The 27,133-nt window shown below is 39.5% G+C and overlaps 1 protein-coding gene across 4 annotated transcripts in view; it reads right to left on the bottom strand.

Moving 5' to 3' along the window:
* The window catches only part of FRMPD4 (FERM and PDZ domain containing 4), a 293,507-nt gene that overhangs the window by 83,471 nt on the left and 182,903 nt on the right, over nt 1–27,133 (bottom strand). For all 4 annotated transcript variants that reach the window (XM_039714470.1, XM_039714469.1, XM_039714468.1 and 1 more), the window contains exon 2: nt 24,899–25,015. In XM_039714470.1, coding sequence (XP_039570404.1) covers nt 24,899–24,920 — 22 coding nt within the window. In that variant the 5' untranslated portion in view covers nt 24,921–25,015. The remainder of the gene's footprint in view (nt 1–24,898; nt 25,016–27,133) is intronic.

The raw sequence follows: 27,133 nt of genomic DNA on the forward strand, positions 1-27,133 counted from the left end.
ACTTCTATGAGGTCTTCCCTCAGTCTCCTTTTCTCCAGGCTGAAAGATCTAGTAATCCCATCCAGTCCTCCTATGGCTTCCCCTCTAGATCCTAGCTAAATCTAGATCTAGCTTTTAGACTCTCTAATAGTTTTAGATCTTATTGTCGTGCCCAAAACGGCAAAAACTGCACACAGGACTTGACATGAGAGTGCCCCAGCACAGAGTGAAGCAGGACAGTGAACTCCATCAACCGGCTCAAGCTGCTTCTTGAAGATCAATCTTGAACTGCTCTTCTTTTTAGGGCCACAGGATACCATAAGATACTATGGGATTCTTCCAAGCAGATACTGAAACAGGCCAAAGCCTGCTTTCCTGAAGTCTAAGGCTGTGATCCTATTTTTTGTCCTGCTCCCTCTTCTCATGCTCCTGAGCTCCACCATATCATGGCCATTACAGGCAAGGTTCCTCCTAACCTTTATTTCCCCAGCTGGCCTTTGCTTTTAGGTATGACATCCAGCAAAGCATCTCCTCTCCTTGGCCCCTCCATCACCTATGCCACAAAGCTGTTGATTTGTGTTGCACACCAGCAAGTTATGAGGCTGGTTCATATCATGCCTGATGACTTTTGTGTGTAAATGTGAGGCTACTTCCCATTGTCCTAAGGTCTCATCTACTTCTTCCTGATCAGGTGGCTCTGCTGGTTTCAGCTGGAGTAGAGACAATTTCCTTCACAGTGGCTGGTATGGGACTATGTTTTGGATTTATGCTGAGTACAGAGTTGATAATATTGAAATGTTTTTGTATCGCACAGCAGGGCTTACACAGAACCAAGGCCTTTTCTCCCTTTTTTACTGCCATGCTGTGGAGGAAGTTGGGGTGCAAGGGAGATTGGGAGGACAAACAGATAGAACAGGTGACCCCAACTGACCAAAGGGATGTTCCAGACCATCTGACACCATGCTCAGTACATAAAATGGGGGAAGAAAGAGAAAGGGGCGGACATTTGGAGTGATGGTGTTTCTCTTCCTAAGTCACTGTTATACATGCTATGGCCCCGCTCTCCTGGAGATGGCTGAACACCTGCTTGCCCATGGGAAACACTGAATTAATTCCTTGTTTTACTTTGCTTGTGTGCGTTGCTTTTGCTTTCCCTATTAAACTGTGTTTATCTCAACTCACAAGTCTTCTATCTTTTACCCTTCCAATTCTCTCCCTAATCCTGATGCTGGGGCAGCGAGCAAGTGTTTGCCTGGGGCTTGGCTGCTGGCTGGGGTTAAACCACAGCAGTGGCCTAGAGCAGACTTCCCACAGCATCACCCATGTTGGTTTATCTGCCAGTCCTGACCTGTACACACTGATCTGGTCATCTCCCATCCCCACAGCAGAGTTCTTTGCTTCCCAGCTGCTGTTTCACATAAAAGATGATGCCTCTTCCTTGCCTTCCAGCATGGCCTTCCCAAAGAGCCAGTAACCCTCAATTTCTAAATACAGCCTTACTGCAAAAGCAAAACATTATAGTATCTAATAACATTTTTATTTCTAATCTTAGATAATCATTTTGAAAATCACTTCCATTACTCTGTATTCACCAAATAACACAGGCTAAACTAGTTTTAGAAAATAAACCAAACTGAATGGAACAAATTACATAGTACAGGTAAAATGCACAGCAGTGTATGAGTAAAGCACTACTGCTTGTTATAGACCAAACAAGGAATTATAGCAAATTAGTTTTATAGTTAACTACCTCAAAGAAAGGCTATGCTTTCTGTATTCATACAGGTATGTATATCAACGTAAATTACAGAGGGGATGTACGACTTATTTCCCAAACATTACATCCCCTAAGGAAAGACATGATAATGGCAACAAAAAGTAATGATGTGTGTTAGCCATTAGCTATATAAATAAAAATAAAAACAAAGCAAAACAAAAACAAACAAAAAAACAAAACAAAAAAATCCAACATACCAAAAAAACAATTATTACTACTACTCATGTTCACAGTTTAAGCTATGCTTGACCCTAGATCAAGATTTTTCAGAATCTAGGAATGAGTGCTTCTTTTCTAAGGATAAATGCTATACACTTCACATTTTCACAGCCTCTGAACCACCCTTTCTAAGGCTTACAGCACACAAGCAAAATTGGCGTCTACTTAAAAAAAACCAACTTTTTCAAATGTGGAAAAAAAAAGAAATAATAGAGTGGGATAAAACAGAATCCTATTGCATTGATTTTGAAAAAAAAAGTTTCAAGAATATATGTAGAATAAATAATCAAATTTTAAGCAATTTTGCAAAAGAAATTAAAATTGAAATATTTTAATGTAACTTAGTTGAAGGTTTATTAATATTAAGTAGGATCTGCTGCAAGGCAGTTAATTTTTCCAACTTTATTAACTATTTCAGACTCCTTTCTTTCCTTAAGTCTATGGAAGTGGGGCAGAGGTGGGAGGTTGTTCCACTCTGCTGAATGCAAAAAGAATTATTTTAATCTCCAAAGGCAGCTTTCAAAGAAATATGTTGAAGATCATGTGATTATTTTGTAGCAGAGCAGGTTTCTGTAGAGGTTAGAACAGATCACATGAGCTATATATGCACAATACCAATTTTTCCCGATTCGTTAGCATCCATAAAGCTGCACAGTTGCTCTCTGTCTTCTAATATTCCCAGTGAGACACTGTAAAAGAGAGGGCAAGTGGGATGCAGTCCCTCAGCTCCCCCATAAAGCCAAAGTATGGAAAGCAGTGAGCCAGTCCTGATTTAACTGCTGTAGGGTTTGGTACAGGTTTTTTGCTTGCTGAAGTAAAAATCTCAAAATCATCAGTGGAGTGAAGTATTTGGGACTCAAACTGGGCTCACTCCTTCTCGGGAGAAGCAGTCTCTGGGACTGGAAAAAACTCCAGCTCTGTTCCTCAGCTTCCCAGGGTGTGGGCATCCAGCAAGCTCCCATGGCACTGGAGAATGACTGTTACCCACCCAGCATAAGGCTGCATTGTAAAGTCCATCAGTTAAATCTCATCAAAACATTACCCACAGGCAAGCTGAAGCAAGGCCAAATGAGTCATCTGACAAGTGTCATACTTGGTCCCTGCTCTGCTTCAGTGAGCATTTAATTCACATTTATGCAACATGAAGCTGTACCATTGTGGCCAGGAATGCTGACTGCTGGATAATCTTTTGCAGGGAACAGGAATCGTCAGCTTATCTCATGGTAGATGACGAAACTGATGAACACAAAGTCATTAATCATTTTGAAAAGCAAATATAGTTTCTAATATTCAGGCAGTTTTGTGAATCTAGCTATTAATGGGACTTTTTTTGCAGAAAAACGTGAATTACTGAAGAACTGGAGTACTTTTTGTTCTAGTCAGAGAGCAACCCGGAAGACAAGAAACAGTCACACACATTACATTTGATCTGATCTGAAATAGCAACCAAGCTGAATAAACCAATTATTCACAGAATAAAGCTGCACGTTCTCATAGAATCACAAAATCATTTAGGTTGGAAAAGGCCTTTAAAATCACTGAGCCAAATCATTAACAAAGTATTGCCAAGTCCAGCACTAAACCATGTCCCTTAATGCCACATCTACATGTCTTTCGAATACTTCCAGGGTTGGTTACGAAATCACTTCCCTGGGCAGCCTGTTTCAGATCTTGACAATGCTTTCCATGAAGATAGTTTTTCTAACATGCAGTCTAAGCTTCCCCTAGCACAACTTTGAGGTCACTTCCTCCCACCCTATCACCTGGCAGAAGTGACTGACCCACATCTGGGTACAGCCTCCTTTCAGATGGTTGTTAAGGGCAATGAGGTCCCACCTCAGCCTCCTCTTTTCCAGTCTAAAAAACCCCAGCTCCCTCAGCTGGTCTTCAGGAGGTTTGTGTTCCAGACCTTTCAGCACCTCCATTTACCTTCTCTGGACTTGCCTTGGCACCTCAAAGTCTTTCCTATAGGGAGGGACCCAGAACTGAGGTCAAGATTTGAGATGTGGCCTCACCAGTGCCGAGTACAATGGGATGATCACTGCCCTATCCTGCTGGCCATGCTATTGCTGATACAAACCAGGAGTGCAAGACAGAGGCTGCTAACTGCAACAAAATATAAGAGATTCTCCCATGCAGAAAAGACTACTACATCCCCAGAGAGTATTTCCATTAGAAGATAGGTCAGGCTGAAAATCTGAGTCCATCACTAAGGACAACTATCTATAAAAGTAAATACTTGAGTAGTGAGCTGTGAGAAGTCTGAAATCTACACAGCTTTCAGCCAGAGGGCTTGGGTGTCGTGGGAAGCCCAGCACTGCAGAGCACAGCACAGGTTTAACCTGCTCAACTTCACACCAGCCAAAACTTGAGGCTGCCATAGCAAGAGCTGTACTGGTACCTGTGCCAGCCCAGTTAGGGCTGACTGGGGGGCACCGATGGCAAGACTCACAGCAACTATCACTGTCACTGCAGTGCAGGGAGAGCCCTGGGTTTTCACCAGGCCTCTTTTCTTCCTGAGTCACAACTGAGACCCTGATCCAGAAAAATGACCCCATAATGCACTTATCTAAGAGAAATGCATCAAGGTCCCCATAATGAACTCAGTAGGCCTAATTAAACTCAATCATTTGCAATTTGGGTTCTGCTATGGGGCTGACAGGACATCCATTCACATCCATAAACATTTATGTGTGGAGGATGATTGCAGAGCAAGGCCAGAAAAGCTACAGGCAGCCAGTTTCCTGTTCACAAAAGCCCAAAGCACACTTTGACTAATATCTAATAATGAAAAAGTAAAAATTTAAATGCTTCCACGATAGCTATGGACAAACACCACAATACTAAACCTTTTTCTACACTTACTCAAACTAGGTAAGGATATTTTTGAGCTCAAGTGGCTGAAAAAACAATGAAAGCACAGAAGGAAAAAGATGGAGAAAAAAGAAAAAGAGCTGTTATTCTAGGACTCATGAAACACTGCAATAGAGCAACTCATGGGAGAAGCAGTAAAATATAAAAAGTGCTTTTGTGTCATTTCTGTTGGTGTAAATCAGTGGGGCTCTGCTGACATTAATGAAGCCAACCCGCCTTACGGTAGAGACTCTGTCTCTTTATTTCCTGTGATGACAACTAATGTCTAAATTCAACAGCAGATTTTGTAGAAATGTATTATTAAAGATCTACAATAACACAGAACACAAATGTAGTCTGTGCAGGAGAGCCGTATTGTATTCATCTTGTGGTCTCATATTGACAGTGGCAATGACACATGTAATTAAAATACTAACAACACCTCTGTGAAAGGCAGCACCACAGCATGAAATGAATACTTCAGAACTACTAGCAGTCACATATCAGGACAACTAAATATTATAATTTTGTAAGACAAATTTTGATTCAGTTAGCAAGAACTGCAATACTTAATTCATGCCACTCCTAAGTGCTAAAATGTTCTAACACCTAACTCATGCCACTCCTGAACTCCAAAAATGTTTTAACAATGTAAATATGCATATAACATATGGATAAGTGTTTGTAATGAAATATTAACATTCAAGTTGCAGACTTAATGCTTCTATCCATTTGACAGGCATAAATACAGAAAATTCATATGCAAAAAATTTACAATAAAACAGGCAGAGTAATAGCAAAGCTTATTACGGGTCATAACCAGATCATGAGTCAGTGCCACTGTGTTGTAAAAATATTACAGATGGCATTTGTTACTTCCCCTGTCCTCCATCTTTCCTGCTCCTATCTCCTTCAGAGACCAATTCTTCTTCACCTAATCCTTCTCCTCTCATGGTTCCTAATGATTATCCTGTTAAACTCAGTTAAACTAAGTCCTGCCACTCACAGCAGTTCCTCCTTGACTAGTGCTGTCCATATTTTTAGCTAACTTCCCCCTCAGCTCACCCTTCTGATGCCCAGCAGTCACTATCAGCATACTTCTTTTTAGCTGTGTGATTTTTGGACACATTGCATGGGCCCTACTGCTCCTTCTATGTTTCTGGCAATTTCCAAAATTTTCAGAAGGCTCTTAAAATGGGAGAGCTTCACAGTAACAACAGAAAGCACATCCCTGGTTGCAAGGGGATGTATGGGTCATATTTCAAACATGTCTCAAATACTGGGAACAAAGCTTTGCAATGCACTTTGGCAAAACATCTTCTGTTTCTCCAGGAAAGAAAAGATATTTTTCAAAATACCAATTAGATCTCAGAAAAGAGATGGGAACAAAACTTTTCACCTAAGTCAAGGAAAGCATATAAGGTTACAAATAGCTGGAAAGGGTCTGCTGATGAAAGGTATTCAGCAGCTCTTGTAAAAAGAATGAGATCATGGAGAACTTGATAACTTCATTCAAGTTTTCCAAGATTTTGTAACACCCATAGAGCAGTATAGCTTTTTATAAATCTACAATATCTGTCTTAGACAACCATCCTTATTTACTGAAGAGAAAGCATATACAAAAAAAATGTTTAGTTCCTGAAGTACTGTTAGAAAGAATTAAAATACAATAGTTGTAATGCTAAATTAGAATCCAAACATCACTGAAAAATGGAGAGCAAACCCCTTGTTCTAACTTGTGATATATTGTGCCTCCTTTTTGTTCCCACAGATAGATTGACAGAATTTGGAATTGACTACTCTTGGCACTATGTAGTGAACACACACATTATTCTGTTTTCATAAAGGATCTTTTTTTTATTATTTTTTTTTAATGCATACAGAGATTAAGGTACAGCTGATCAGGCAAGAAAAACTAGAAAGCACATCAAGAGAAACAGCTGGCTGTCACACACAGCAGAGTGAGAAGTGCCACAAGTGACAGGGAGGGCTGGCTGGGTGTCATGGGCAGGTGAGGGGGAACCAAGTGGAAGATCACGACGTTTGACAGGAGACCCCAGCCAATCCTTGGGGAACTGAACTTCCAAGGCAAACAGTGCCATGGGGACTCTATTGGTCTCACATTAGTGTTAGTGTAAGGCTAATGGCATCTAGGTGATGATTCACAAGCACCAAGTTTAGGTGCAGATGTTATGGAAGTGAAACCAATGAGGAAAAGTAATCTGGAGTATGGCACTGGAGGTCTGCTGTGGGGAAGACCACAGGATCAGCTACTGGTGACACAAATTCTGCACAAATATGGGGAGGTTGTGTGTGCATGGGTATACGTGACCCAATAGCAAGCACCGGATATGCAAGATCCAGTTGCTGATGGGTAAGAGCAGGACCAGGCTGTTTGTACTGGTCTTGTTCATGGGTGGGCTGTTTGTGCTGATGTGGTGCCTGCAGAGGCACTGGTTGCCTGTATGCATGATCTGGTGGTCATCTGTGCCAGTCTGGAGCGTGTTTGCATGCAGTCATGGGGAGCGCATGCTCAGCCTAATGGGGAGCTGGACCAGGGGACGGGGGACTGCAGCAGCCTGGTGCCATCAGACCAGCATGGGAGTAATCCTTCTGATGTAGAATGTCACCAATCTGTCCTCTCTTAAAACATTTTCTACCTTTGACTAGCATTACTTTAGTTGTTCTGCTTTAATTGAAACAATATATGTATGTCTGAGAACTCATAAGGAGCATTACATTCTATACATTTGGATAAGAACGGAAAGAGACATTGGGCCAGTCAGAAAGGAGGTCTGATGAAGCACGTGCAATATCCACCAAAACATTCTGGACAGATGTAGCCAGTTGTTTTGCTCCAGTGCCAACACTTGTTTGACACTATTTTGTTTGTACTTCCTTATTTTGGGTAGTTACTGTAGGGTGTAGTGGTAGGTGCTGTAGGATCTGTGCCTCAACACTGCGAATTGTTGATAACCTGTTCAAGGAAACTGTTGTCTCTACGTGCTATTGAGACTGAACAGTGTGTTCAGTAAAAGTTTGCTATTGATACTGAACAGCAAAAATAAAAGCCAGTCTAAAATAAACTAATAAAACCATCAAAGCCCAAAACTAACACCCTAATGTGTGAAGGCAACTTGTAGCATTAGACTAAGGAAGCTGATTATTACAGAGGTTGCCTGAACTATGGAGGCTTAGACAACTTATATCATATGCATGCCAAATGAATTAAATTTTTTGCTTTTCTGAAGAGCTGTCTAACCAGCACACTTCTAAAGCACCACCACGGGCAGCAAAAGTCTTCTCACTCAAAAATACCACATATATTACCGCAATTATGCAGAAGTTCACATAAGCAAAAGGATTCCCTACATCTTGTTTCAAAAAAAATATATCGGATACTAGCAATTGCTTTTTTAGATAGGTGGGCAAAATAGGACAACCAGCATATCCTGATGAAATTAATAACTGATCCTGGTTGTTATCAGAAAACAGTATAAAAATCAAAATTTCCAGAAAGAAATAGTCCTTTAACTTGTCCTTTTATTTGCAGACTACTTCTATGTTTTATCCTTTAATAAGATTGATGATAATGCCCGTTTTCCAGAGAAAGGAAAACATTTTGCTGATACTACATATAAACACTTCAGGAAGAAAATATTTCCTCTCCTATCTTTCAATGAAAGCATTTTTTAAAATAGGCTTATTCATCATTCTCTGACAGCATTTAGAAAAGAGCATTTATCCAGTTTTCCAAAAGCCTGGTCAAATGATATCAGTGCCTTGAATATCATCCCATTTAAGTATTTTTATTACCCATATGGTAACGAAAACCACTGATTTTATTCCGCTTTTATATGGCAATCTAAATTGCCTCGAGTAATCTGTCTAACAGAGATAATTAGATATGTTTCATTAATATTTGCAAAATATTCTAAGGGCGTATAGTGGATTAAGTCTGTTTTGCAAATGTCTTGCTTAGACTTCATATTCTACATGCTAAAGAAAGAGGTAATATGTCACTTGACTTACAGAAAAAGAGGAATGGGAATGATCTGGTTTGCCACCATCTCCAATCCCTTGCTGTTTTACATTCTATCATATAAACTATGTCTGATATCCTCCTTTAAATATTTACCAATAATCATTCTTATAATTACATTTTGGATTTCTCAATCCAGTGCTCTGGCTGCAAACTTGGAAATTAACTCCATTGCTCTAGTCTTTAAGGGTCTTCTTTCTTGCAATTTGAATGTATAGTGCCTTTAGGTTTTTTGCCACAAACTACTTCTTGTTTTAAATATTTCTTGCTTCTTCCTGGTGTTTATTCCCTCTTTATCTTACTTTTGCTGTATTAGACAAATCTATGTGTTCTTGTCTCCCCTAATTTTTTCCTTCTCCAAAACCATTCTAACAGTAGTTTCTGCATGTGTTACAGTTTGAATCCCCCTTCTCAAACATGTCTAGCTGCAATAAATTATACTTCCCTATCTCTACAATAGCATTTTCTAGTGACATACTCAAATGATGATACTTGGATTTCTCTCAGCAAATCAGCTAACAAATCAAGATTCCTCTCCTCAGTTGTTTGAACAATTACTTTTAGATCATTGGGAAGATTTTGTTATTAAAACTTAATCATGTCTGTGTGTAAAGAACACAGACAAACACAGCAAAATTCAGAGGTCTCCCATTCCTTTTTTGTATGGATAATGAGCCACTGTAAGAATTAATTCATGCTACACTTCTGCAAAGCTCACTACACCCCTCTAGTTTCTGCTTTTTATGAAGTTCTCAATGTTGGTCAGTCCTTTTAACCTTTCCTTACACATCTGTTGCTCTTTTTGCAATGTATTTACAGAAGTGGTTATTCAGCTAATTATGCCTATCTTCTAACAGTTTTCAGGTGCATGTATAGAATGTAAAGATTTGAGACTTATTAAACTAGACTATAAATCCAGATGATTAAAAATGTCTTCCTTAAATATGCATTTTTACAATTCTTAGCATCAGCACTGTACAAGTGCAGGAGATGTATCTATGTGTGTATATACACACACACGTCTCTCATACGCACACACTACTCTATGCCATCATGCTGAAACTTGAAACTGGAACTGGAATAAACCAATCCTGGCTTCTGCTGCCTCTCTCTCCTCTACCTTCAAGTTTTTACCCTGAGAATCCCCCTAAGTCTCATATATATCCACATTTAGCTCTCCAGTAAAAACAATGCTTTTCAGGTTTATTGAAAGCAGTAGCCTTTCCATAATGCAGTGAATAGACCACTTGCTGGTCTTGCAAAGCTATCCCAAAATAACTTTAGAGTAGCAAAGTCAGGTGCCAGTAGCAGCTTAGCTGTTGTAGCAGAAAGATCAGTCTGAGTTGTAAAATCTGCTTGGGAAGCCAAATAAATTTACAGATAGTCCATGCTAACCTTTATGGTAGCCTAGGAATGGCAGACAATCCAAGGAATTTAAAAGCTCATAGGGAATAAGACACTGATTGGTTACTGCAAACACTTAAGTTTTAATCTTCCACGTAGCAGAGTCATTCAGCATTTGTGCTGTATTTTATGAAAATTTAGCCAAACACTTGACAGAAAATCACTTTTCTATCATTAATATTTACATTAAGACATCATTATGACTTTAAAATATGGCACAATACTTAGTCTGGCAACATGTGGATAACTTAGCTTTTTAATTTGTCACTGAGTGGTACTTATGAAAAAATTCACATTCAGTTCTTAAGCTTTAACAGAGATTTGAGGAGGAGAGGGTGACAGTAAATCCCGCCTTAAAAAATTCACTTAATCTTTTCATGCTTTAGATTTGCAACCCATAATGAGAATAAAGTCAATGTCTCTCTGGCATCTGCTAATTAAAATGTAACCACTTGGTACATGAGGATCCCAATTTTATGTGGCAGACTTCCTGTGCTCCTGTAGTATAAACAAACAAAAAAAACCCACAAAACCAAATCAAACCAACCAAATAAAAAAACCCAAAACAAAACAAAAACAAACCAACAGAAATCAGAAACCCCTATCAAAAAAACAAACAAACAAAAACAAATAAAAAAACCCAAACAAAACAATAACAAAAAAAGAACTCCAGTGACCAAAACCCACAATTTTTTGAGCAAATTTCTCTGGAGGTTCTGCTGATCACTTCTTTAAATGTGAGTTCAAGGTCAAACAACAGCACCATTAAGCTAACTGCTACCTGGCTGTTTCACATTGACAAATCTCGAGCATGGGCAGTCATGACATCCCTTTTTTCTGAGGCTGGATGGGATATGCCTGCTCACTCTGAGTACAGCTTGCTGGAAAAGAAGCTTATGGAAAAAAATCAAGCCATCCAACCAAACTTCCCTCTCCAAGCAGCTCTGCATGAATCCCTGTCCTGTCACTCTCCCTTTCAGCACGGGGCTCAATTGCCTATGCAAGTCACAGAGGCAAGGCTGGGAAACCAGCTGTGCATCTATTACACATTATGTTCAGGTGATAGGGTTCCTCCTTCAGGAACAGTGTTCCTGAAGGCTCATGCCATGAAAGCAGCTGTTTCTATGATCTGCCCATTAGCTTGCACTTGCATTAATTAATTCTAGTCAGGGAAACTAACAGGACTGTCTCAAATGGAGCTTGAGTGTACTGAAGTTGGGATTTCTCTTACCAGGCACTGTTCAAAGCCTTTTGGAGACTTCTGGCTAGTCATAGTGTGACACTCTGGGGAACCAAATCTTTTTCAAGACATAGGCACAATTTTGTCCTGTGTTTGAAGGCATTGAAACCCCTATTTTTTTATATGTATATTTTAACTAAAATGGTTCCTGATTGGAAAGTTACAGCTTCTCAGTGTGCAACACCATTGGTATGCTCTTACAGTTTCCTCCTCAGAGTTAGATCATTAGCTCATATGTCCTTAGGACACTGCTAAAAGAGTGGAACTGCATATTCATTGGATGCTGGCAACAGGAATCATGCAACAACACCTCTATATGTCATTAGTATGAGCTGCCAAAATCAGCACCTTGTGGTCCAACCCAAAATGCCTTTTATCAATATGGCTTTTTTGCCAAGTCTCTCCTGTCCAGCTCAAGGCACTGACTAGAATACACAAAACCAATAAACACAGCAGCAAGAAGAAAACACTGCACAAAAGGGATAATAAGCAGGAATAGAAATATTAAGTATCTCTTTAGACCCCAAGTAAAACTGTTGTTCCCACCTGGTTGAGCCCAGGAACTGCATTATCTAAAACAGCACTCCTCAGAAACTCTATCTTTATCTTTGAAGTTGTTGCTTCAGACACCTCCTCCATATACCCCTGACTTTCTGGTTTACCTTAAGTTTCATCATTGTTTCAGTACTTCTTCCTTTTACATTTGCTGGATGTTTATGCCAGGAGCTAACTTTGGGCTTCTGCTTTTTTTGAATGGTTAAAGAGTGCAGCTGTAAACAGACATGCTACACTTATTCCTACCAAATGTGCTTGGTATTAATCTCTTCCTTTAGGAACGTACCAGTTACAATGACTTTTAGACATATCTGCCATATTTATTATGAATTTTTAACAAACATTTTTCATCCCAAGATGCAAAGAAAAAAAAATGCATCTCAATATGCAAGGAAGAACATTCTAATATAAAGCTAAGTGTCAGACAACTAGGACAATTGAAGCAATGTCTCTTTATAAGAGCACAGCTAAAAAGCCTGTCTCTTTATGCATAGAGACCTAAGCTTATGCTTGAAATGAACAGGGAGCCAAAGACATCCAAGACTGTATAGACTCCCACAATCAAAAGCAGACAGCAAAATGTAGCCTGACAGGGTAGGTATGCATAGAGACCTAAGCTTATGCTTGAAATGAAGCATAAATTTATTATGACATTTTCATCTGTATAGACTCCCACAATCAAAAGCAGACAGCAAAATGTAGCCTGACAGGGTAGGTAAATTCTAATTCCAGCTGAAGAGGGTCAGTTGTGGGTCCATCTACAATTTCAAACCTCAAACTAGTAAGCACTAGTGGTGGGAAGCATACACCTTTCATCTCAACATATTTTGAGCTCAAAAGACTGAAAGAACATTCAGAATGCAGAAGCACTGCAGAGTTTACATGTGCCTAATACAGGATGAAGAGCTACAGCACACTTCCACTTCCCACAGTTTGACAGAAAAGCAACTCTCCTCTCAAGACAGGCTGGGAGAAATGGGATTGTTGAGTCTGGAGAAGAGAAGGTTCCAGGGAGAGATTAGAGCAGCCTTCCAGTACCTTAAGGGGCCCTACGGGAGAGCTGGAGAAAGATGTTATACAAGGGCTTTCAATGACAGGACAAGGAGCAATGGTTTTAATATGAAAGAGGCTAGATTTAGATTAGATACTAGGAAGAAATTCTTCACTCTGAGGGTAGTGAGGAACTGTAAGACACATACAAAAAAGCTTTGGATGCTCCATTGCTGGAAGTGTTCAGGGCCAGGCTGGACGCAGCGTTGAGCAACATGGTGTAGTGAAAAGTGTCCCTGTGCACAGCAGGTGGTTGGAACTGATTGACCTTTAAGGTCCCTTCCAGGTCTTTCTATGTCCCTAGGAACCAAAGCAAAAGCCAATCTGAGAAAAGAAAAACAAACCAGTCCTAAGCCACATAACTGAAAGTTGGAAACGACACATGCCAGTAGATGTGCATTTCCAGTAGTTTTAATAAATACACAGGAAAAAGCTAGGAATAGAGTCAGAGAGAATCAGAAAGATGTTAGGATTGATTAAAGCATCACTCTATGTCTTCACTGATTATCAGTATGTCTATCTGCACTATAACTTTAGAAGTACATTTCTCATAAAAAATATTACCTGATAACAGAGCTACAAATAACCTTCTCTCCTAAGTGAACCTAAGGTCACTTAAAAATTAAAATTAAAATGGTGTTATTATGATGGTAAATTTTTAAAATTATGGCAAGATTTTTCCATGCTATTTGTATCCTAAATAATAAGCCTATCCAGGTTTTAATGATGAAGAGCTAAATAAATCCCATGAGCAAATGCTTATTTGTATCTGTCTACTAAGTTCCTTCTTGTAATTCCAGCTAATTACTTCCTCTGTCAAGAAAATACTGTCTGAAGTCCCAAGATGTCACAGAAGTAGCTCAATCGCTTTCATTTTATGTCTCCCAATGTTCGATACAGAAATGTAAATTCATTTGTCTACTGCTGGAAGAACCAGAAATTTGAAATAATCTCTGCACTGTCAGCAGGTCTTTACCTTATGTGCTTAATCCCTGTTACCATGGAGATATTTAATTGCTCAGCGACACAGTTTGATTGGTTTATTTTAAATTGAAGTTCTTCTGTGGAACAGTCCAGGATTCCAACGAACTTGAGATAAACAGCTTTCAAAATACTGCAGTGAGTCATAATGTTGTCAGTGACTAGATTAATTTGAGTTCAGTTGAACTACTTCTTTACCTGAATCTTATACATATATGACAACATACAAAATATGAGGATTCTTTGCGTTATATTTGGGAGCTGAGAAATTTGAGTATAATTAGTCAGTATTTTATTATAAGAAGGGCAATTTAAAACTAAATGAGAAGTAAAATTCAGTAAACTTTTGGTAGTATCATCTTGTCTTTCTAAAACAAATTATCTTCCTGTTCTACAATATCAGTCCAGTCAATAACTTTTCACAGGAGGTTTATACTTTATTTTCATTACAGAAAATTGTAAATATATTAATATCAGAGAAATTAACCCAACAGGATGAATTAGGCTTTCTAAGTGCTGGCTTTCATATGCATCAGCATGAAGTTCTTTAGTACATGAATGTCTGCCGGAAATACGGTATTTCCTGGCATGGCATAACACATTAGTTAACTCATTTTAAATTCTGTACATACACAATGATGAACTGGTAAACTTCAACTGTGCTATTTAAACAACAGCAATAGAGTGTGCTAACTCTCATACCTTTTTTTTTTTCAGCTCTATCACCCAGCTCCAGCACATTTTTCTCTCAACGTCGTAACTGCAGCTCTAGAGGAAATTTTCACCTAGCCTTTGCTGTCAAAGGTCTCAGTTCCATCACCAAGTATCAGACAGCTTTGCTTTATTTAATTTTTCAAGCTCATGGCCACTAAGGCCCCATGTGCAAGCTGCAGAAAACACCTTGTAGGTGTTTCTAGGGCTGTATTCCCCTCTTTATTTTTACATAGCCTAGTTTTCTTTCATATGCAGAGTCTCTGTGTTTGCATCAATGGGGATACCAGCATGTGACCCAAAATAAGACTTAGCTTCTTAAAAACCTCTACCACTCTTCCAATCACTTCCATGGCTTGCAGAACCAGAACTTGACACCTTTAATCTCAGTTCTGCAGGGACCACACTGTTTTAGGAGAGAGATGCTTGAGAAAACAGACTCCAGTGGGGACTGTCATTCTCACACAAACTGTTTACAAGAATTAATTTGTTTTACACTCCCAGGAAGGGTATCTTGGTGTACCAAAACAATGCTTCTACAAAAGCATTTACATGCTGCAATTCACAGGTGTGCTGTTGTTATTCCATATGAAACACTTACCTAGAACACTGTGTACTCCAACAATACTGAAGATTTAATCTTTGCACCTCTGTGTTAATGTACTCTCTGATCCTGGATTAGGGTACTCTGATTTTTTTTTTTTAATACAGGTTCTGCTTCAGAAGTGTTATTCCTTCCTAATCCACCTTCAAACACAAAACAGTAACAGTGCTCAGGATGCGATACTTCTCTGATTTTCATGGTGTCCCCATCCAGTTTGTGTTTGGAGAAAACACAGAGGACTAGCTCAGAAACACTGAATTTCCCATAGCAGAGGCCCACAGTAGGATTCCCTGTACTCCACTTAGGTATAATTACATCCAGGCAACCCAAGGCAAATGACTGAGCAAAAACTTCTATTCTGAGGAGTCTCACTGACATTCACACCTTCTTGTATAACCCCCCTCACCTTTCTAGTGTGAGAAAAACTCTTGGTTCAGTCAGTGAGGGTTCTATGTGTGTGCAGAGGGGACTGAAAAACTGCAAGCCAGGAGAGAGGGAGGGAGCCACACTGCTGTGACTAGCTCCTGAGTTACAGCACACTAACCAGGTTAGGTACAGCTGCCTTACAATGAAATGAACTCTCCATTTTTCCACGCTCTAGTTAAAATAAAACAACCCCACAAACCATCATCTCCTTGCTATCATACCCTCCATTATAACAACGATTTATCCCAGCCAGTATTAACATCACTTTGTCTGTCATATTTATGACTGCTGTATTTACGGCTAGAGCAACATCTCTTTGTGAAGGAAGGACAATTGTTAAATCATCCTCTCTTTTCAGGAGGTTGAGCTGATTTAGCAATACTTTATTTTTCACCATACCCAAGTAGTCTCTAGACAAACCACTGAGATAAACAGTTTGCTATGCAATTTTCCTTCTTCTCCTTGCTAATTATTCAGGTTTGCTTTAAACAGTCTCTTCCATTTGTGTATCCCTGCTGCTGCTCATCTCTTCTAGACCCACTCCCCTTTCCACCATATGATCCTGTCCTTGAGTAGGTCAAATCCTTAGCAACAGAAAGCAAATTTGTATTCAGGCTGAAAGAAGCAGAGTAGCACTCCTTCTCTAATAGCACACTATTCATATCAACCATCCGTATTAGTGACAAGGGAATTTAAAAAAAACAAACCATAAAAGAGATAGAAAAAACCAAGAATCGCCATACCAATCAGACCTGTTGTCCGCCTGGTCCAGTATTCTTTGTCTGACAGCACTCAGTACCCGCTTCAGAAGAAGGTGCAAGAAACCTTGTAATTATAGAATAACCTGATTAATACAGGAAGTTTCGTCCTAGCCCTAGGCAGTCAGCAGCTGACTCACCCGCTTGTCTGAAACATAAGATTTTATATCTGCTCTATTTTTTTTAATCCTATGTAATTCAATAGTGAAAGTCTTATTACAAATGTACTTTGCAAATGTACATTTCAATCCTATGAAGCATTTTAGGCTTTACTGTAACCTGTAGCTGAGAGTTCTATTTGCTAATTATATAGGTTGTACTATTTTTATCACTGTTAAACTGCCTGCCATTCAATCTCATTGGATGTCCCTTTTAGGGACTCGGGAATAAGTGGGCCAGAGTGTGATTCCACTGCCTTTTTTCCCCTTGGCATCTCACCTGGGAGTGGAGATGCCCGAAGAGGCACACGGCAGTCAGCCTTTGGCTGGAGGCGCCCAGGCTGCCTCTGCTCACAGCCCTCACCTGAAGGAAAGGTGCCCTGCACAAGTGGTGAGTGCCGTCCTGAACAAAGCAGCAGCAGCTGTGCTGCTCATACTTTTGTGAATATCACATAAATCCCCGGTGAATCCAGTCAACATTGTTTCTGTACTTAGAGATGAAAGAATGCAACGTGCTCAATAAAGTGCTATGTAATATCATACCTACAGGGCAGAAGGTGGCTCCTGTGACTTCAAACTTTCATTATGGCCTTATGCACTATGGTAGTTTTAAGGTAAAATAACAACAGCCTTTTCTAAACCCAGGAAGATGAACAACACAGTAAAAACAATCAAGGCCTTCACTATATTCTACTTACATCCACTGATAGTTTTCAGAACCTTCCAACAACGCAAACACCTACAGAGCACATGTACGAGAAGGTTGGGGTAGGCTAGACATAAAAAAAGAAAATAATAATTTTAAAAAATGCTGAATGGTCTGATCATCTTCTGTGCTTATTTATTTTGAAGTAAACTGATTTGCAGGCTGTGAGCCTCAGTTTTGCATCTGGTATAAATTAGTGGTCCTTAATAACAGGATGCTTGATTGATAGGCCATTAATATCATCAATGATTGTGTTGCGTCATTCCACATTGCTGGCCAGCTATGAGAACTGGGTGTACAAGCAGGAGCACACAGGCCAGACAGGATGTGTCAACAGACACAGATGTGAACTTTCAGAAAACACAAGTGGGTTCACAGCGGGCACTAAAAGAATAAGATGAAGACTACTAAAGAAAATGATTTGAGTGTAGAAGAATATAATAACATTGTTTTATTACAAAGAAATATTGTGTACTGGGTATACTTTGAGAATTTAAGATGTTGTGAGCTACAACAGTTATTAAAGAACACAAACATGATACCTCTGTTTTCTGTACAGGGCAAAAGCTGACATTTCAGAATTTCACCTTTCAGGAACAGCACAGCTACTATGCCAAACAAGGACAACCTAAATGTAATGATTTCACAAGGTGAAAATCACAGAGATTAAATATGCAGGATAACATACCTTAGAGAAAAGAATTAAGCTTGCCAGATGCACCTGGAAGAAGTCTAGAATTATTTTTTGATGCTAAATACAAAAGCACTAGTGAACAACAAGGCACTGAGGATATCAAAATATGATGTGAAAACAGAATTATTTAGGTTGGAAAAGACCTCCAAGCCCAACCTTTGACCAACTTTTTACGTTGTCAACTAGACCATAGCACTAAGTGCCACATAAAGTCATTTCTTGAACACCTCCAGGGATGGTGACTCCATCTGGGCAGCCTGTTCCAATATTTAACAATCCTTTCCATGAAGAAATTCTTCCTGATGTCCAAGCTGAACCTCCCCTAGTGCAGCTTGAGGCTATGTCCTCTCTTTCTGTCAGTTGCTCGGGAGAAGAGGCTGACCCTCATCTTGCTGTAACTTTTTTTCAGGCAGTTGAGAAGGGCAGTAATGTCTCCCCACAGTCTCCTTTTCTCCAGGCTAAACACCCCAGCTCCCTCAGCAGCTTCTCATATGATTCAGTTCTCTAGACCCTTCACCAGCTCTGTTGTCCTTCTCTGCACATGCTCCAGCACCTCAATGACTTTCTTGAAGTGAGGAGCCCAGAACCGACCACAGGATTTGAGGTGTGGCCTCACCAGTGGCCAATAGAAGGGAACAATTACTTCCCCAGTCCTGTTGGTCCCACTATTTTTGATGCAATCCAGGATGCTGTTGGCCGTCTCAGCCATCTGGGCACACACCAGCTCATGTTCAGCCTGCTGTCAACCAACACCCTCAGGTCCTTTTCCACTGGCCTGCTTTCCAACCACTCTCCCTAAGCCTGCAGCGTTGCAGGGAGTGTTGTGACTGAAGTGCAGAAGCCAGCAACTTGGACTTGTTCAACTGTCCCTGTCTGAGCATCCAGGAGTCATTCTGTCACATTCACACCATGTAAGCTGGCACCAGGGCCCCTTCACAGCTATACACCCCACACCCATCATCAGACCAGGTTTCCTTACCAGCTCGACCCCAAGTTTCCCACAGCAGAGTCTCACAGGTCTTGATGGTTAGAATAATTTAATCATGGTGCAATAACAAAATAACAGCTTGAGCTGAATGCCTCTGAGGAGGGACTCTGCAAAAAGGAAACCTGGGCTTTTATATCCTTACAGTTTTAGCCAGGGAAGTCTGGGATCCGTGGCTCCTGCTGTGTCTCTGAGTGTCAGGTCACCTGGCTGGGCCATAAGGCCCCATGCCCTTTGTTATGCAAAGGGTTGGCAATTCCCAGCCTGTCCTGCCAGCTCCCACCCCACAGAGCTCAACCTGCAGCTCCCACTGCAGCTGCACACCGAGCTACCTGCTCTGAGTGTATTACTCAACAAAATCTCACACCACGGGCCTCACCCATTGATCCAGCCTGTCCAGATCCTTCTGCAGAGTCTTCTAACCCTCCAGCAGATCAACACTCCTATCCCACTTAGAGCTGTCCATGAACATACTGAGGGTGCCCTTGATCCCCTCATCCCAATCACCAATCAAGGTATAAACAGGACTGGTCCAGTACTGAGCTCTGAGGAACCCCTCCAGTGACTGACCCCCACCTGGATGTGATACCATTCACTACTATTATTCACTATTATTCTCTGGGCTCAGCCATTCAGCCAGTTTTTAATCCAGTCAAGACAGCACCTGTCCAAGAAGTGGGCTGCCAGCTTTTCCATGAGAATGCCATGGGAGACAATAGCAAAGACTTTGCTGAAGTCCAAGTAGCCCACATCCTCAGAGTTTCCCTCATCTGCTAGGTGGGTTACTCAGTCATTTCAGCTGCCCTAGCAACCATGCAATATTAACATAAATAAAATTCAGAAAGACTTTTGACAGGTAGCACTCCCCCAGTTCTGCTGTGCACTCGGAAGACTGACCTATGGGTTCAAACCAAGCAGTAATAATGCTGCAGACTTTGACCTCTGGGTGTGCTTCCTTTACTTTCTTGTCTGGGTTCCCAGCTTGCTCAGTTTTTTCCAGACTGGAGCACAGAAGCAAGCTAATATGCACAAAGTACAGATGCTCAGGATCCTTGGAGTCAAATAGGGAGCAAACCAAAGTGGAAACACAGACAGACACTATCATCCGCTCCCAAGCAATAGCAATCAATAAAAATAATAAAGCAAAACAAATACAACCAATAGCACCTCTTGCAAACAAGGGTATGGCAATAAACTGACCTAACAGACCCCTCTATCTTGAGAATCTAATAACTACACATTAGTGGAACCTGTGTTACTTTAAGTTCACATGAGAAGGGCTACACTTCCTTTCAGCAAATTTTAATTCACATTCTCTGGTCTTTATTTGAATGACAGAAACCAGATCCATCAAAATACCAAAGTATCTCGTTCCTTAGGAATTAAACAGCAATAAGAATCAAAAATGTATGACTTCTGAAGGCAGTGAATGTTGCTGCAACTTGCACCTTAAAGTGCAGGTGCAGGGTAGTTTAAGACAATACAACTCTGTTGCAACCCTGTTCTCAAACCATTCAGATATTTCATGTGGCAGCAATGCTCATCACCTGGTAATATCCATGGTCTGAGCAGGAGGCTGGACAGGCTGACCTTCAGAGGATTCTTCCCTGCTAAACCATTCTATAGCTTCATCAGACCATGGAAAGGACTGGCTTAGAGCACAACCAACATAAAATTTATTGCTTTCTCCATAAGATTGACTTTTTATTAGCTTTTGCCTCTTTATTTCCCTCTATCAACTTTCCTCCTAGATCCGACAAGCAGCAAAAGGGAATGAACAAAAATGTACAGGTCCAAAAATCAGTAAGATCACAGCAGTGGTAAAAATAAGGACCTAAAATTACTGTGACTCTTAATCTTTTGTATACAAAATCAGCCAAAACCTTCTGCTCCTTCTGCTCTCTGGAATACTATATTCACACAAAACCATTTTTAATAAGTGTCATGTTTTTATTCAATTTAACATTACAGAATTTCTCATAAACATATACTACACAGCATATATAATAGATGCAAATAAAACACTTAGGACTTTAAAGTGGTTAAATATACCATATTCCAATTATTTCCTATTAAAAGTTCAGTTTAATACTGCTTGTGGAGTACAGAAGTATGCTGGGAGTATACTAGATGATTGCCATCCTCTCATACTGAAATGTATTACTTATATCATAATGCTATTTCAAGGAAAAGGGGCAAGTTAAAAGGGAATGGGTGAAGTTCTGAAACTTTTATGTACCATGGCCTAAACTTAAGAAAAATATTTTAGAGGTTTGCAAAATGACCCTGGTTGTGCCATCTGTACAGATGAGAACATGAATTGATAGCAACATCTGAAAATATTTTGATAAAAGATTCTTCTTACAATTTTACAAAAGCACAGCCTGGTGATGGAAGCTGCCCCTGATTAGCTCATGTCATAAGGGCTTTCAGAGATTTGAAAGAAATCAAATTTGCTTCAACAGAAAGAATAAACATCTCTTCCCATTCATGCCTTAAAGCAATTGCACCAACACTATATAATTATATTTCACCAGAAGATTCTCCTGGATTCTCTATTCCTCCCACAATTTCAAAATTACAATATGTCTGCTTACAGTTGAATGGATATGTACATATGGCACAAAGTAAATTATTTAATTAAAAAGCGGTTAATGTCGCTATGAATTATGTTTCTTCCTTGTACAGAACTCACACATACATTTCATTGTGATAATACCTGGTTTATATATCTTTGATCAAAACCAAGCAAAGTATTTGAATTGCTTTTTCTCCTTCAGTGTGATGCAATTTGTTCATCTGCATGGCTATAAAAAGCCTTAGAGACAATAAAAATGCTATCTCGCTGATCTCTCTGTCTTTATTGGCATAACAGTCAACAATCATCTCACTATATCATTCCTAAAATCTAGGTGTGAAAATGAAGGAAAGAAGATTAAATTCTGTTTTAATTTATATAGTCTCATGCAGTATTTGCAAAAACAGTTGTTTTGAAAGCCAGAGAGAGGCTCTCTGCCAAATAACAGTCACTGTAAGGACAAATACCATGTACACCTCCACAGAGGAATCACTGGCAAGTCACTGGCTCTATTTAGTCTTTGGTCATTCTTCTAAAACCAAGATATATCTAATGGAACTACCCAGTCACACTGTAGTAGCCACCTGGGCTGATGTTCCCTGATGTATTACATCTGTGCACATGCTACTGCCAATGCTGGTGCTGTAAAACATTTAATACTGTATGAATGCATACTGTAGGAATATGTACTGTAAACCGTGCAATGTGTAGGTATGTAGCAGTGTTCACCTTGCACCTGAAACTGCTCAGAGATTCTGGTGGGTTGGAGAGTCTGGCACAAAACATCAAAGGCTTCTACAGATCAGTTTCTACAGAGGCCTCATGCCCTTCACCTCTCAGAAAAGACTATTTTTCTCCACATAGTGTGTGCTATCCACACACAGGGAAAAATGGCAGGAAGACCAGAGTCCAAAAGAGAATGAAAAACAAGCATCTTGTAAGAGCATGAGAAAAAAAACCTGAAACAACCACCCCAACAACAAAACAACCACAGGCCTTATATTACTTAAGGCATAATTCGGCACTCCCTGTTATGGATTTTTTTCCTAGATGTAGTTTTCTCAATTTTAGAGAGAGATGTGGCACTTTAAGGTACTAAAAGCAATTTAAAAAAATAAACACAATAATCATTAGCTACAGAGGATTAGTAAATTCCCAAATTGCAAAATGAATGAGTACTAAGGCATTGCTTTTTGTAAGCTAAAGCTGTTGACAGCTACACAACAAGTGCAGCATCCCATTATGTGACCAGTGAGAAAAGAGAAGCAATCAAATGTAGCACCTCTCCTCATAATCAAGATATTAAGCCTTCAAATGAATCTCATTCACACAGACAAAAGCATGCCAACAGTCTGCAGAAAATAAGAATGAGATGAGCAGGTATCTTCAGTAGTTTGAGTAACAGAAACAACAGTCTCACATCTGCACAGTACTTTGGAGGCTCACCTACACTTCTTGAAAAGCCTAATTAACTTGGGCAGAAAATCTATGCTAATACAGTTATATTGTGCCTGGTATTCAGCTTCATACTGCCCATCTTTCAGACATCCAAAGCATGACAAATACTTGTTGAAGCAAGAAAACAACATTTCAAAGTCAGCTTCTGAGCCCTCATTAACCCAGAAAATTTGTTCCAATTTGGACAGGTCTGAAATTGCTCTAAATCTTGAAAGCCTTCAGGTCACCAGGCTGCTACAAATCTTGCTTTGGCTCCGAAAGCAAATGCCTCCTAGGAAGCCAAGGCATACCCTGTGGGCAGAAGGGCTAAGGAAGCGAAGCACAATTACAGGGATCTTCAGCCTTATGCTTTACAATTTTTTTTTGCATTTGAAGGATCTTGAGAAAATTAAACACTTTTAACAGTCCATTAAAAATATGTTTGATCCTTCTACTCTGTGTTAAAATAATTCTAATTCTCATCCACAACTTTTTCAAGTATCTGCAAGTTTCTAAATAGGTTGATTAAAAAAATTAAAAATATTAAATTGTTATTAAAAATAACTATTTAAAAAGCCAAAACTTCACAAGAACAAAATCAAAATGCTAACCTTAAAAATGAAATGTAAGCTGAAGAAAAGAATGCCAAGCAGCCAATGGTTCTGCTAACCCTACCATCACCCCTTTTTAGTGAAGAATTTCTAAAGCCACCTAAGAGTACATTTGCTAGAACAGCAAAATGTGTTTTATCCAAGGCACCTCAGTGATTAAAAAAAATAAATATGCACAGCTTACAATGGGGAAAAAAAAAGCCAATTATGTTAACAATTATATAATGCATATTCATATTTATTTTTTTTAACCAGAGCTAAAAACTATGGGAAAGCTAAGAATTAGTATATTTACTATACAGGATCCAAACATACACTTTCTTATTATCAGTATAATGAATATATTAGACAAACCAGAAGACCTCACATTGATGCCTTGGAGTGGCTACCTAAAACAGAGGTTAGACAAAATTAGGAGTATAAAAGCAGGTCTTCATTAAAGGCCTTCAATAGGTGCACCTTGGGCAGTCAAAAGCCTCCAGGGGGCTTTACCTGAGATGGACAATGGTCACAAGTTAAAAGTTTGGTTTATTTCCATTTAAGGGGTTAATCCTCCAATTACAGTTTCAGGTAATGAAGTCATTTACTCCAAGTTTGCCACCCCTCTTCACTGTTGTTTGCATCTCTCTGGCCCGAGACAATAAGGTGTCCTTGAGTTCCAGGCCTAGAGAGGAATTGCTTTGTCTGAATACAAAAGAGAACAGTAGCTGACAGGCTGTGGAGTTTTAGAGTTATTCACTAAAGCAGTACAGGATCTGAAAAATATAAAAGCTAAATCCTAAGGCATCAACATGGAGGAAAATTAGAAGTCTCAGTCAGAACTGACCTTCTGTCTCATTCTTTAACCATGGCAGTTTTATTTTTTATTCATCTTTTGTTAATGACCTTACTTGTAATTCTCAAAGAATTACAGGTCCTTATATTATCAACATTCTCTTGAGCAAATGAAGTAACCAAGTACCAAAACAAAGAGCAGAAAGCACAGCCTGAGCTATCCCTGTACCATAAATCCAAGCAGTGAACATTTACTGTGTCGGGCTGAAGCAGGAATTAGGATTCCAGGGGGATACAGTTGAGAGCAGGGCTGCAGTGCTGTGCCCCACACTGCACAGCTCACGCTGCCCTCTTACCTGATGAAGTAGTCTCTTCCATCTCTGTTTGCCGTCATCTCCCATCCATAAGGTGTCCCCTGGTTCAAGCTCCAGGTCCCTGAAGGGTGAGGCCAGCCTGAAGACTTATTCCTGTGGCTGCAATTTTGGAAAATGTAGAGGGGAAAAGACAGGGGGAAAAAAAAAGTTATTTCTCTCTTGTACTTCATATGATTCACTTGACATCTTAGTACTTTCATAGTTGTGAAATACAGAGTCAAAACCCAGGGAAGGGAACAGAGGTTAGCAGATCTATTTACATTTATGATATTTTTTCAGTCAGTAGAAAGATACGCTGTCATTTCTAACAGTTTGAGTTCAACCCTTTGGTTAGTGAATTTGTCATTCTCCATCATTCCCACATACACAGTGCTAATTTTCAGTATTTTTTAATAAAAGGAACAGGAAGCATTTTCATTCATCACCATTCCTTGTTCAAATGCCAGTTCTCAGCACAGTTTTAGGGAAAAAAAACCAAAATCAAATCAAACCACCCACTACATCACTGCAGATCACACACACAGTGCAAGACCTGGCACGAGGAGCATCAACCTCTCTGTTGGGAAACCAATTTTTTGCTTCTTGTGCTAGAATGAAGGAAGGCCATGACACTGCTGCATAACATGCTAAATTGGCTGAATATGTGAATCTTGTTGCACTTGATCATTATCCATTAAGCTCTCCCACCAAATAACCTTTAAAAGGCTGCAGCATCTCTGAGCCCACACACTGTTATATCCCACTGCTCCAGCACTCTCTGCTAGTATTCCCACTCCCAAAGAAGGGCCCAGCAGCACTCCCAAGTGACAGTAAACTGAAATATTACTGTTTTCCCAGTAATCTGAAATATTTTGTGAGGTACTGACTCCACACAAAAAAAAGATTCAGCTAGCAAGGATCCACCATAGTTTCCCATAGGAATACTCAATGTTTGCACACATGCTTTTCCCCTCACTTGCAAGGATTAAGATAGATATTACTGCACATTCCCACTTTCTCCTGTAGAACTAAGAGGTTCAGAAGACAACAAATAACTCTTTTAGCAAAATTAGCCAAGCCATTAATATCTATATACAATCTGAGAAAGGGAAAGAGCAGGAAGAAGAGGCAGAGCAACCAAAAAAGCTAAAGGCCAGCTAAGGGCATGTGACAGACAAGCAAATAGGAATGCACACACTGAATGCAATCTGGAATTTTGACACGAAAACCAAAACTACACAAAATTAGAGCCTGTTTTGGATAAGTTGTCTTCCTCATTTCAGTCTCGTCTCCGCCAATCAAATATATTACAGCTTAGTTTTATGTGCTAGATTTATTGAAGTTCAAATCATAGCAAGGAATCTACTACCTCTTGGCACAGACAGAGACAAAATAACTTGTTTTCTTTAGAGAAACAGCACAATGTAACCTGACAATGTAACAATGTAACAGCACAATGTAACAAACTCTCCTGAAGGAACAGAATTGGTCTCCACGGACAACTCAACAACTGATTGTAAATTGCTAAATTCAATGAAGTTGTGCATAGTTAATCTTTCCCAAAGGAGGAATGTATCATTAAAAATAAACTAGCTGCTCAACCCTCCCCCTTCATTTCAAGGATTAATCACAATTGAGAAAAAATATGGTGCTTCAAAATACAATTTACATGTAAAGTAGAGCATTACAATGGAATGCTAGGTATCATTTGGTTTATCAATTACATTAAGTACTCCATCTTCAAGGAGTAGAAAAACATTTCTGTTACCATATTCAAACACTGGTATTTGCCATAAGGCATGGCTTAAATATAATATTGAAAATGCTAGAATTCTTAAAAAAATTAGTTCTTCAAGGCTAATCAAACACATAAATGTCAGATATGCTACACTACCCCAGATAAATACAACTGATCCATTTCTGATCCAAGGAATTGATTAGAAAACAGTCACGCAAGGAACAAATCCAAAATACTTTCAATGCTCTCTCATGCAGTTTCTTGTTAAGCTGAGCATAAACATTTCTTTTTCTCCATATGCTTGAGAGACAAAGAAAGGGTTCTTTCTTTTACAAAGGAGCCATTCTTCAATGTGAGAATGTCAGCTTAACTACATCTACAGACTTCAAATAACACTTTAGAGTATTTGGAATCCTAACCACTGCAGTTAACTAAATACACTAGAACGTAACCTTTTTTATCAAGACTGTATAAATGGATACCCATCCATTTAACAGTTT

The sequence above is a fragment of the Passer montanus genome, unplaced genomic scaffold (genome assembly GCF_014805655.1).
Source record: "Passer montanus isolate IOZ18808 unplaced genomic scaffold, ASM1480565v1 scaffold3, whole genome shotgun sequence".
Classification (NCBI taxonomy): Eukaryota; Metazoa; Chordata; class Aves; order Passeriformes; family Passeridae; genus Passer; species Passer montanus.